We start from the raw sequence: 12583 nt of genomic DNA, 5'->3' as shown, positions 1-12583 counted from the left end.
TCAGCCTCTCTCTCTCAGCCTCTCTCTCTCAGCCTTTCTCTCTCAGCCTTCTCTCTCAGCCTCTCTCTCTCAGCCTCTCTCTCTCAGCCTTTCTCTCTCAGCCTTTCTCTCTCAGCCTCTCTCTCTCAGCCTCTCTCTCTCAGCCTTTCTCTCTCAGCCTTTCTCTCTCAGCCTCTCTCTCTCAGCCTCTCTCTCTCAGCCTCTCTCTCTCAGCCTCTCTCTCTCAGCCTCTCTCTCTCAGCCTTTCTCTCTCAGCCTTCTCTCTCAGCCTCTCTCTCTCAGCCTCTCTCTCTCAGCCTCTCTCTCTCAGCCTCTCTCTCTCAGCTCTCTCTCAGCCTTCTCTCTCAGCCTTTCTCTCTCAGCCTCTCTCTCTCAGCCTCTCTCTCTCAGCCTCTCTCTCTCAGCCTTTCTCTCTCAGCCTCTCTCTCTCAGCCTCTCTCTCTCAGCCTCTCTCTCTCAGCCTCTCTCTCTCAGCCTCTCTCTCTCAGCCTCTCTCAGCCTCTCTCTCTCAGCCTCTCTCTCTCAGCCTCTCTCTCTCAGCCTTTCTCTCTCAGCCTCTCTCTCTCAGCCTCTCTCTCTCAGCCTCTCTCTCTCAGCCTTCTCTCTCAGCCTCTCTCTCTCAGCCTTTCTCTCTCAGCCTTCTCTCTCAGCCTCTCTCTCTCAGCCTCTCTCTCAGCCTCTCTCTCTCAGCCTCTCTCTCTCAGCCTTTCTCTCTCAGCCTCTCTCTCTCAGCCTCTCTCAGCCTTTCTCTCTCAGCCTTCTCTCTCAGCCTCTCTCTCTCAGCCTTTCTCTCTCAGCCTCTCTCTCTCAGCCTCTCTCTCTCAGCCTCTCTCTCTCAGCCTTTCTCTCTCAGCCTCTCTCTCTCAGCCTTTCTCTCTCAGCCTCTCTCTCTCAGCCTCTCTCTCTCAGCCTCTCTCTCTCAGCCTTTCTCTCTCAGCCTCTCTCTCTCAGCCTCTCTCTCTCAGCCTTTCTCTCTCAGCCTCTCTCTCTCAGCCTCTCTCTCTCAGCCTCTCTCTCTCAGCCTCTCTCTCTCAGCCTTTCTCTCTCAGCCTTTCTCTCTCAGCCTTTCTCTCTCAGCCTCTCTCTCTCAGCCTCTCTCTCTCAGCCTTTCTCTCTCAGCCTTTCTCTCTCAGCCTCTCTCTCTCAGCCTTCTCTCTCAGCCTCTCTCAGCCTTCTCTCTCAGCCTCTCTCTCTCAGCCTCTCTCTCTCAGCCTCTCTCTCTCAGCCTTTCTCTCTCAGCCTTTCTCTCTCAGCCTTTCTCTCTCAGCCTCTCTCTCTCAGCCTTTCTCTCTCAGCCTTTCTCTCTCAGCCTCTCTCTCTCAGCCTTTCTCTCTCAGCCTCTCTCTCTCAGCCTGTCTCTCTCAGCCTGTCTCTCTCAGCCTTTCTCTCTCAGCCTCTCTCTCTCAGCCTTTCTCTCTCAGCCTTTCTCTCTCAGCCTTTCTCTCTCAGCCTCTCTCTCTCAGCCTTTCTCTCTCAGCCTCTCTCTCTCAGCCTTTCTCTCTCAGCCTCTCTCTCTCAGCCTCTCTCTCTCAGCCTTTCTCTCTCAGCCTTTCTCTCTCAGCCTCTCTCAGCCTCTCTCTCTCAGCCTCTCTCTCTCAGCCTCTCTCTCTCAGCCTCTCTCTCTCAGCCTTTCTCTCTCAGCCTCTCTCTCTCAGCCTCTCTCTCTCAGCCTCTCTCTCTCAGCCTTCTCTCTCAGCCTTTCTCTCTCAGCCTTTCTCTCTCAGCCTTTCTCTCTCAGCCTCTCTCTCTCAGCCTCTCTCAGCCTTCTCTCTCAGCCTTTCTCTCTCAGCCTTTCTCTCTCAGCCTCTCTCTCTCAGCCTTCTCTCTCAGCCTCTCTCTCTCAGCCTTTCTCTCTCAGCCTCTCTCTCTCAGCCTCTCTCTCTCAGCCTCTCTCTCTCAGCCTCTCTCTCTCAGCCTTTCTCTCTCAGCCTCTCTCTCTCAGCCTTTCTCTCTCAGCCTCTCTCTCTCAGCCTCTCTCTCTCAGCCTTTCTCTCTCAGCCTCTCTCTCTCAGCCTTTCTCTCTCAGCCTCTCTCTCTCAGCCTCTCTCTCTCAGCCTCTCTCTTCAGCCTTTCTCTCTCAGCCTCTCTCTCTCAGCCTTTCTCTCTCAGCCTTTCTCTCTCAGCCTCTCTCTCTCAGCCTCTCTCAGCCTTCTCTCTCAGCCTTTCTCTCTCAGCCTTTCTCTCTCAGCCTCTCTCTCTCAGCCTTTCTCTCTCAGCCTCTCTCTCTCAGCCTTCTCTCTCAGCCTCTCTCTCTCAGCCTCTCTCTCTCAGCCTTTCTCTCTCAGCCTCTCTCTCTCAGCCTCTCTCTCTCACCTCTCTCTCTCAGCCTTCTCTCTCAGCCTCTCTCTCTCAGCCTTTCTCTCTCAGACTCTCTCTCTCAGCCTTTCTCTCTCAGCCTCTCTCAGCCTCTCTCTCTCAGCCTCTCTCTCTCAGCCTCTCTCTCTCAGCCTTTCTCTCTCAGCCTCTCTCTCTCAGCCTCTCTCTCTCAGCCTCTCTCTCTCAGCCTCTCTCTCTCAGCCTTTCTCTCTCAGCCTTTCTCTCTCAGCCTCTCTCTCTCAGCCTCTCTCTCTCAGCCTTTCTCTCTCACCTCTCTCTCTCAGCCTCTCTCTCAGCCTTTCTCTCTCAGCCTTTCTCTCTCAGCCTCTCTCTCTCAGCCTCTCTCTCTCAGCCTTTCTCTCTCAGACTCTCTCTCTCAGCCTTTCTCTCTCAGCCTCTCTCTCAGCCTCTCTCTCTCAGCCTCTCTCTCTCAGCCTCTCTCTCTCAGCCTTTCTCTCTCAGCCTCTCTCTCTCAGCCTCTCTCTCTCAGCCTCTCTCTCTCAGCCTCTCTCTCTCAGCCTTTCTCTCTCAGACTCTCTCTCTCAGCCTCTCTCTCTCAGCCTCTCTCTCTCAGCCTCTCTCTCTCAGCCTCTCTCTCTCAGCCTCTCTCTCTCAGCCTCTCTCTCTCAGCCTTTCTCTCTCAGCCTTTCTCTCTCAGCCTCTCTCTCTCAGCCTTTCTCTCTCAGCCTTTCTCTCTCACCCTCTCTCTCTCAGCCTCTCTCAGCCTTTCTCTCTCAGCCTTTCTCTCTCAGATTTTCTCTCTCAGCCTCTCTCTCTCAGCCTTTCTCTCTCAGACTCTCTCTGTCAGCCTTTCTCTCTCAGCCTCTCTCTCTCAGCCTCTCTCTCTCAGCCTTTCTCTCTCAGCCTCTCTCTCTCAGCCTCTCTCTCTCAGCCTTTCTCTCTCAGCCTCTCTCTCTCAGCCTTTCTCTCTCAGACTCTCTCTCTCAGCCTTTCTCTCTCACCCTCTCTCTCTCAGCCTCTCTCTCTCAGCCTCTCTCTCTCAGCCTCTCTCTCTCAGCCTTTCTCTCTCAGACTCTCTCTCTCAGCCTTTCTCTCTCACCCTCTCTCTCTCAGCCTCTCTCTCTCAGCCTCTCTCTCTCAGCCTTTCTCTCTCAGCCTTTCTCTCTCAGCCTTTCTCTCTCAGCCTCTCTCTCTCAGCCTTTCTCTCTCAGCCTCTCTCTCTCAGCCTTTCTCTCTCAGACTCTCTCTCTCAGCCTTTCTCTCTCAGCCTCTCTCTCAGCCTCTCTCTCTCAGCCTCTCTCTCTCAGCCTTTCTCTCTCAGCCTTTCTCTCTCAGCCTCTCTCTCAGCCTCTCTCTCTCAGCCTTTCTCTCTCAGCCTTTCTCTCTCAGCCTTCTCTCTCAGCCTCTCTCTCTCAGCCTCTCTCTCTCAGCCTCTCTCTCTCAGCCTTTCTCAGCCTCTCTCTCTCAGACTCTCTCTCTCAGCCTTTCTCTCTCAGCCTCTCTCAGCCTTTCTCTCTCAGCCTCTCTCTCTCAGCCTCTCTCTCTCAGCCTTTCTCAGCCTTTCTCTCTCAGACTCTCTCTCTCAGCCTTTCTCTCTCAGCCTCTCTCTCAGCCTCTCTCTCTCAGCCTCTCTCTCTCAGCCTCTCTCTCTCAGCCTTTCTCTCTCAGCCTCTCTCTCTCAGCCTCTCTCTCTCAGCCTCTCTCTCTCAGCCTTTCTCTCTCAGCCTCTCTCTCAGCCTCTCTCTCTCAGCCTTTCTCTCTCAGCCTCTCTCTCTCAGCCTTTCTCTCTCAGCCTCTCTCTCTCAGCCTCTCTCTCTCAGCCTCTCTCTCTCAGCCTCTCTCTCTCAGACTCTCTCTCTCAGCCTTTCTCTCTCAGCCTCTCTCTCTCAGCCTCTCTCTCTCAGACTCTCTCTCTCAGCCTTTCTCTCTCAGCCTTTCTCTCTCAGCCTCTCTCTCTCAGCCTCTCTCTCTCAGCCTCTCTCTCTCAGCCTCTCTCTCTCAGCCTTTCTCTCTCAGCCTCTCTCTCTCAGCCTCTCTCTCTCAGCCTCTCTCTCTCAGCCTTTCTCTCTCAGCCTTTCTCTCTCAGCCTCTCTCTCTCAGCCTCTCTCTCTCAGCCTCTCTCTCTCAGCCTCTCTCTCTCAGCCTTTCTCTCTCAGCCTCTCTCTCTCAGCCTCTCTCTCTCAGTCTCTCTCTCTCAGCCTCTCTCTCTCAGCCTCTCTCTCTCAGCCTTTCTCTCTCAGACTCTCTCTCTCAGCCTTTCTCTCTCAGCCTCTCTCTCTCAGCCTCTCTCAGCCTCTCTCTCTCAGCCTTTCTCTCTCAGACTCTCTCTCTCAGCCTCTCTCTCTCAGCCTCTCTCAGCCTTTCTCTCTCAGACTCTCTCTCTCAGCCTCTCTCTCTCAGCCTCTCTCAGCCTCTCTCTCTCAGCCTCTCTCTCTCAGCCTCTCTCTCTCAGCCTGTCTCTCTCAGCCTTTCTCTCTCAGACTCTCTCTCTCAGCCTCTCTCTCTCAGCCTCTCTCAGCCTCTCTCTCTCAGCCTCTCTCTCAGCCTCTCTCTCTCAGCCTTTCTCTCTCAACCTTTCTCTCTCAACCTCTCTCTCTCAGCCTCTCTCTCTCAGCCTTTCTCTCTCAGCCTTCTGTTAATTTACAGTGAAGCTCTTTTTGCTGCTTTAATCCTTAATGACTTAGTTGGCAGTTTCTGGACTCCTTCAAGAAAGATTCACACAGAAAATAATTGTGGTGTTGTGTTTTGGTCTTAGTTTTGGGGTTTTTTCGTTGTTTTTTTTTTTAATAGAGGCTGGTGGACCATCTAATGCTGGACTTGAGTGTTAATGCAGTGAGGTCCCACTTAGAATCCCAGACCCTGAGTGACCTTTTCCTGGTTTCTCTTCTCCCCAGGTGTACAACTTTGCACTATGGCCAGGACCTCCCCCCAACCAGTGTCATCATCACCTTCCACAACGAGGCCAGGTCCACCTTGCTCAGGACCATTAGGAGGTAAGAGCTCCTGGTTTGCTGGAAATGACCTTCTGGTAAAACAGAGTGAGGGGAATAGAGGTTCCCCTGGGTAAAAGCAGAACCTGCCAGCAGCAGGGCTGGACCCTATATGCTGTGGTCTCAACTGGTTTCCAGGAGAAACTGTCATGGCAAATCCCAGCAGCTGTGCTCCCCTTCAGGGTCTGCACAGGGTGCTCTTGGGGAAGCAGCAGCAAAGTTGGGCAGAGTCTGAGGTAAGAAGTTTTCTACACAGCTGTGTATCAGTGCTGGGCTGCACCTCCATGTTGCCCCAGTCCTCTGAGGACAGAGCACTGTCTGCTCTGGAGCTGCTGTTTGAGGCTCTCCCATCAAGTGCCAGGGAGGCTTGCTGATTGAGAAGCCCAAATGGGGCATGTGCAGAGTAGAGTTTCAAGGATGGTTTCTCTGTTCCTCTGGATACCCAGTGGAGGGCTCTGGGCATGTGTCCATTCCTTCATTTGTGGCTTTGTTCTGGGCTGTGGTGGATGGCCTGAAGGCTTTGTTTTCATCAGAGGCTGTAGAAGTCAGTGTGCCTTGAATTTGCAAGTTCCCTTGTAGGAAGGTTTCCTACCTTTGAGGGGTTTGTCTCCAGGTTGCAGCTGGTGGGTTCCTCTGTAGGGAGCTTGGGTGTGCTCTGCTCTCTAGTGCTGAATGTTTGGCAGGGCACAGAATTGTAGAATGGTAGAGGTTGGAAGGGGACCTCTGGAGAACGTCCAGTCCAGCCCTCCTGCCAAGAAATTATTTAGCTCTTTTCAGATGGCTTAAATCATAGAATGTTAGGGTTTGGGAGGGACCATCCAGAGATCATCCAGTCCAACCGCCCTGCCAAAGCAGGATCACCCAGGGCAGGTCACACAGGAACACATCCAGATCCTGAAAGTCTCTAGAGAAGGAGAGTCTCTGAGCAGCCTGCTCTAGGGCTCCAGCACCCTCACAGCAAAGAAGTTTTAATTCATGCTGAGGTGAAACTTCCTGTGTTCCAGTTTGTGTCCATTGCTCCTTGTCCTATCCAAGGACACCAGTGGAAAGAGACTGGCACCCTCTCCTTGACACCCATCCTTCAGATATTTATAAACATTTATTAAATCCCCTCCCAGTTTAATTTTCTCCAGGCTAAACAGCCCTAGGGCTCTCAGCCTTTCCTCATCAGACAGCTGTTCCAGGCCCTTCATCATCCTTAGAGCCCTCCCTTGGATACTTTCTGGTACATCCCTGTCCCTCTTGAACTTGGGAGCACAGAACAGGACACAACACTCCAGCTGATGCCTCACCAGGGCAGAGTAGACAGGTAGGAGAACCTTCCTTGACCTGCTGGACACACTCTTCTTAACGTACCCCAAGACACCCTTGGCCTTCTTGGCCACCAGGGCATGTTGCTCTCCCACGGATCACTTACTGTCCACCAGCACTCCAAGCTCCTTCTCCATGGAGCTACTCTCCAGCAGGTCAGCCCCTAACCTGTGCTGGTGCATGGTGTTGTTCCTCCCCAGCTGCAGGACTCTGCATTTACTCTTGTTGAACCTCATTAAGTTCCCCTTTGCCCAGCTCTCCAGCCTGTCCAGACCTCATGCCCACACAGTGATGTCTGTTGCCTGCTGCAAGCCTTTTTACACTCAATAGTGATTTATTTACATTTTACTACTTTCTGTTCAAGATCTGTGAAAAGTTTTTAAAGGCATAGCCTGAAACTACTGCAAGAGTTAAACGCAGGGCATCCCAAGGGACCCCCTACCATTGTTGGTACTGGTCAGACTGGGGAGTCAGGCTGGCTAGGGGAGGTTTCAGCTGTGCCCTCTTCCCCATCATGTCCTCATTGGGCTCCTCCCTGGAGGCAGCATCTTTCCTCGAGTGAGGGCAGGGGTGCCACAAGTGAGTTTGACAGCCCTGAAATTGAATTCCTGCCTTGCTTTGTGGTTCCATGCCCAACCCTGTCTCCTTTGCTTCACTCTTAATAATCTGTCCCAGCTTTTTCTCCAGGGGCTGTGGATTCCAGCTGTGCATAGAGCTGACCCTTGGTGCTGTGTACCAGCTCCTTGGTCCTGAACCTTCTCTTCTGCCTTTGCAGTGTCTTGCAAGGGTTTGCCATCCTCCAGACCCCTTTGTCACAGAGGTGGCCAGGCAAAGCCAAGTGAGGTCCTCTAGCCCCTGAGATACAGGATGCTTATGGCCTGTACAGTGCAAGGATGGACTTGAATCTCATTTCTGCTCATAGCTCAGCATTTGACTGTCCTGGCAGGTAGGGTCATGAGGGATGTTGTCACCTGGGGGGTGGTAGACCCATGATGTGGCTCTTATGCCTCGATCCTCTGTACCTGGCTTCATGAGAGAGCTGTTCTCTGTAGGGATAGCAAAATCAGAAATACAGGTAGTTTGGTTCTTCCTTCTTCCTCTAGGATACTGTCCTCTGAAGTTTCCATCTGTAAAGACTTTCTTCCTTGCACCTCTTCTTTCCTTTGCTTGACTTCGCTCATTGGCTTTACAGCCTTCCTTTTATCCATCCCTGTGTGATCTTCACCACAGCTCTGAGCCCACACACTGCTCCTCCCCACTCATGTGCCCTGGCTGTTCCACCACTTGTGGTTTGGACTTTGGGGAGGTTTCCCCAAGCTCTGGGGCCCTTTCTGAGCGTGCTTCCCTGTAGGCTGATCTCCAAATGGTGCCAGAGCCCTGAGGAGCATCTTGCTGAGCTGCACTGCAGAGGCAAGCTCAGTCAGTGAGGAACTGAGATGACAGCCTTGGGTCCACATCTCCCCTGCCTCACCCTGGGATCAGATCCCAAGCTGACCTTCCTTTTTCTGCCCCCCATAGTCTGGAGGTGGTCTCCTGGCCTCAGAGTTGGCATTCTTCCTTTTGGATCCAGTACTTAGAGGCTTGCTTTGGTTGAACTGGCCCTAGGAATGCCAGCCCTTGGTAGGACGTCATGGTCTTCTCCTCTCTGGCTATGATTGTGCAGTACTATCACTTCCCTGCCTCTCTTTGGACCCAGCTGAGAGCTTGTCTGTCCTCTTTAGGATCTGTAGATCAATTTGCTGTGCCTTCTGACTGCTCACAGGATGTCAGGGGTTGGAAGGGACCTCCAGAGAGCCTCAAGTCCAACCCCCCTTGCCAGAGCAGGACCGTAGAATCTAGCACAGGTCACACAGGAACACATCCAAATGGGGCTGGAAAGTCTCCAGGGAAGGAGACTCCACAACCTCTCTGGGCAGCCTGTTCCAGTGCTCTGTGACCCTCACAGTGAAGAAGTTCCTCCTCATGTTGGGATGGAACCTCCTGTGCTGTAGTTTCTATCCACTGCTCCTTGTCCTATCCCAGGGTGCAAGTGAGCAGAGCCTGTCCCCTCCCTCTTAACCCCCAGCTCCTCAGATATTTATAGACATTTGTTAAATCCCCTCTCAGTCTTCTCCTCTCCAGACTAACCAGCCCCAGGGCTCTCAGCCTCTCCTCACAGGGCAGTGCTCCAGTCCCTTCATCATCTTGGTAGCTCTCTGTTGGACTTTCTCTGGCAGATCCCTGTCCCTCTTGAACTGGGGAGGCCAAAACTGGACTGGATTCTATGATCTCTTCCTTAAGGGATCACATACATAACCAGCAGGAGTGATTTTGCTATTCTTAGAGTCCTCCTAGCTGCTTGAGGGCTTTAATGCTCAGCGAGTGCTGAGGCTGAGCTGTGTTTCAGGCTCGGCTCACTGCCTTGTGTGTGGCTCTTGGGGAGGCTGGAAGTGCTCTGAGTTGTGAAGCAGTGGCCTCTGCAGCACCCTTTACACAAGCCCTGTCACCAGTGTTAGGGGACAGTTTGTTAATGAATGATTTATGTCGTCAGAGCTCTTGGGAAGAGCTGCTGGGCTGTGTCAAATTGTGGCTTAGTATAAAAGTCTTCCTCCATCAAGAGAGACTGAGAGCCCTGGGGCTGTTTAGTCTGGAGAAGAGAAGGCTGAGAGGGGATCTGATCAATGTCTATCAATATCTGAGGGGTGGGTGTCAAGTGGAGGGGGCCAGGCTCTTTTTGGTGGTGCACAGTGATAAGACAAGGAACAGTGGGTTCAAACTAGAACATAGAAGATTTCAGCTCAACATGAGGAGGAACTTTGCAGTGAGGGTGTCAGAGCCCTGGACCAGGCTGCCCAGGGAGGTTGTGGAGTCTCCTTCTCTGGAGACTTTCCAACCCCACCTGGATGCATTCCTGTGCTGACTACCCTAAGTGATCCTGCTCTGGCAGAGGGGTTGGACCTGATGATCTCTGGAGGTCCCTTCCAACCTCTGATACACTGTGAGACTGTGATGATCTTTTCTCTGACCATTTGCCAGCTGGAGGAAAAGGAAGGGGGGGAAAAAAAGAAAAAAAGAAAAAAAAAAAGCCTTAATTAATCAAATGCCCAAATCTCTGTAAATGATCTCTAGAGAACAGGTCTTGTGAGGAGAGGCTGAGGGACATGGGGTTGTTTATTCTGGAGAAGTGTAGGTTATGGGGAGGACCTCATTGCTGTCTACAACTGCCTGAAAGGAGGCTGGAGTGAGGTGGGAGATGGTCTCTTCTCTGTAATATCAGTTGATAGAATGAGAGGAAATGGCCTGAAATTGTGCCAGGGGAGGGTTAGGTTGGAGATTAGGGAAAATCTCTTCGCTGCAAATGTAGTCAGGGATGGGAACAGGCTGCCCAGGGAGGTGGTGGAGTCCCCATCCCTGGAGGTGTTCCAGAAACCTGTGGAGATGGCACTTGGGGACATGCTTTAATGGCTGCGGTGGTCATAGGTTGATGATTGGACTCAATGATCTTGGAGGCCTTTTCCAACCAAAACAGTTCAATGGTTCTATAAATGTGTAACTACACTTCTGAGTGCCTACAAGTGTCCAGGCCATAGGGCATGGGAATCCAAAGAAAGGGAAATAGAAGAGGGGAGAAGAGGACAGGAAGGAGGAGCTCTTGAGATCCTTTTTATCTTTTTTCACTGTGCAGACAAACTGCCACTGGGTGGTTGTTTCAGTCACTTGCTTTTTGAATTACCTTGGGCAAGTTTCTTCTCCCTGCAGGGGCTGAGTTGCACATATTTCAAGCTCCAGGGCTGGTGACAGTCTCCAGCAGAATAGGAATGGGACCTCATGGAATCATAGAATGGTAGGGGTTGGAAGGGACCTCTGGAGACCATCAAGTCCAACTCTCCTGCCAAAGCAGGATCGTAGGCTGGGCTTGATGAGTCCTTTTCCAGCCTCAATAATTCTGTGATTCTGTGATCACCCTAGGCAGGTCACACAGGAACACATCCAGGTGGGTCTTGGAAGTCTCCAGAGAAGGAGACTCCACAACCTCTGTGGGTTTGCATGAGTAAAGCCAAGGAGACAAGGCAGGAACAAAAGGAGAAAATAAACAATACAGAGGCATTAAGAAAGGAAAAAAAAAACAACAAAAAAACAAACCCACCACAACAATTTCTTCTTTCCTCTTTTTTCTTCCTGTGCTAGCCTGGACTTAGGAAGGGAATCCAGCTCATTCCCCAGCTCTAGCTACCCAGCTCCTCCAGAGGGAGAACTTAATGACATCCCCAGGGCCTCTACAGTCACTGGAGGGGAAGGAGCAGCAGATGTACTCCTCATCACCTGGGGCTGTGCAGGATGCTGGGACTCTGTGCTTAGGGACAGCTACTCCATGGCTTGCTGATGAGAATGTCATCCCCTTTCCTTTGCTGCCTGCCCCCTGCAGGCACCAGCATGCTCACCTGCCAAGAGGTGAGCAGTGCTGGAGGATCAGTTGTGCTGTTGGGGCTTGGTGTGCTGTGGCATCCATGCCCAGGTCTGCAGGGAGCAGGGCTTGGTGCATGCCCCTTGCCTGGAGCATCCCTGGGAGTGGTGTTGAGAGAAATGGAGGAGGCAAGGCTGCAGGCAGCCTGGAGTGACCATTAGAGACCACCATGTTGTGACCATGTCTAGCAAGGCCATTTTGGGAGCTTGGGGGCTGGTCAGCACTGGTGCAGGCTGGGCAGGAGGGGTAGGGTAGGAGGCTGTGGTGCTGGCAGCCTGCCGAGCAGAGGGTGAGACAGTCCTGTTTGCTCCACTGAGTGGTCTTGATTTATTTATTCTTCAGATTGCAGCTGGGGAGCTCAGAATAGGAATCAGGCAAACTTAATTATTTACCTCTTGCTGACAAACCAAAACACATCCTTTTGGCACAAGTCCTGACGTTGAGTGGGATGAGGACCCACATCAAATATTTAGCTGATAAATTAGCATGGAGAGTGTCATGCCTCTCGTTTGCCTCTGCTTGTGAGCAAGGGATGTCCTGCAGAGCCAGCACTTTGCACCTTCCCCTCTTGCTGGGACCTTATAGCAGCCAGACACACTTGAGCCAGGGAAAGGACAAAGCCACCCACCTGGGCAGGGACTTTTTACAAGGGGCTTGTGGTGATAGGGAGTGGATTGAAGCTTGAGGAGGGCAGATTGAGACTGGAGATTAGGAGGAAATTCTTTCCAGTGAGGGTGGTGAGACACTGGAACAGGTTGCCCAGAAAGATTGTGGATGCTCCAGAGAAGGGAGACTCCACAGCCTTTCTGGGCAGCCTGTTCCAGGGCTCCAGCACCCTCACAGTGAAAAGGTTTTTCCCTGTGTTCATCTGGAATCTCCTCTGCTCCAGCCTGCACCCATTGCCCCGTCACTGGACATCACTGAGAAGGAGCCTGGCTCCTCTTGACAGTGAGGGTGGTGAGACACTGGAACAGGTTGCCCAGGCAGGTCGTGGATGCTCCCTCACTGGAGGTGTTCAAGGCCAGGTTGGATGAAGCCTTGAGCAACCTGGGCTAGTGGGAGGTGTCCATGCCAGGGGGGTTGGAACTGGATGATCTTCCAAGTCCCTTCCAACCCAACCCATTGCATGATTGTTCCAGAAGAGGTCCCCTGGGGGGAATTCCTCCAAGGCACTGAGTTCTACTATGAGCCCATTTCTGACCCTAGACCCCAGGGCAGTGGTTTTGGTACCTGCAAAAGCAGAATCAGTCCCTTTGTGCCCATCTAACCCAAACTATTGTATGAATAACTATTGTTCCTTCTAACCCAAACTACTGTGCCAATCTAGGAACCTCCTTCCTTAGGCAGTGGTGGCACCATATAGAGTCTGTGCCATGACTGAAAGCAGCAAAGCCAAGGCAGGTGTGGCAGAGAAACTGTATAATTAGCACTTGAGGGGGGAGGTTATTTCTTTCTTTTTTTTTTTTTTAATTTTTATGCCTTTTTTTTTCTTTTTTTTTTTTTTTGCTTAAACCCTAGACTGTTTGTTTTTTGTTGGTCTGGTTGTTGCTTTCTTCCCCCC

The 12583-nt window shown here is 52.1% G+C and overlaps 1 protein-coding gene across 1 annotated transcript in view; it reads left to right on the top strand.

Annotated features, from left to right (window-relative positions):
- The window catches only part of GALNT14 (polypeptide N-acetylgalactosaminyltransferase 14), a 150894-nt gene that overhangs the window by 88058 nt on the left and 50253 nt on the right, over window positions 1-12583 (top strand). Inside the window, exon 5 of the mRNA XM_054397459.1 lies at window positions 5172-5270. Within this exon, the coding sequence (XP_054253434.1) occupies window positions 5172-5270 (99 nt within the window). The remainder of the gene's footprint in view (window positions 1-5171; window positions 5271-12583) is intronic.

This window comes from Indicator indicator, chromosome 2, assembly GCF_027791375.1.
Source record: "Indicator indicator isolate 239-I01 chromosome 2, UM_Iind_1.1, whole genome shotgun sequence".
Taxonomy (NCBI): domain Eukaryota; kingdom Metazoa; phylum Chordata; class Aves; order Piciformes; family Indicatoridae; genus Indicator; species Indicator indicator.
Note: the sequence above shows the minus strand (reverse complement) of the source record. Positions and strands in the feature narration are given on the sequence as shown.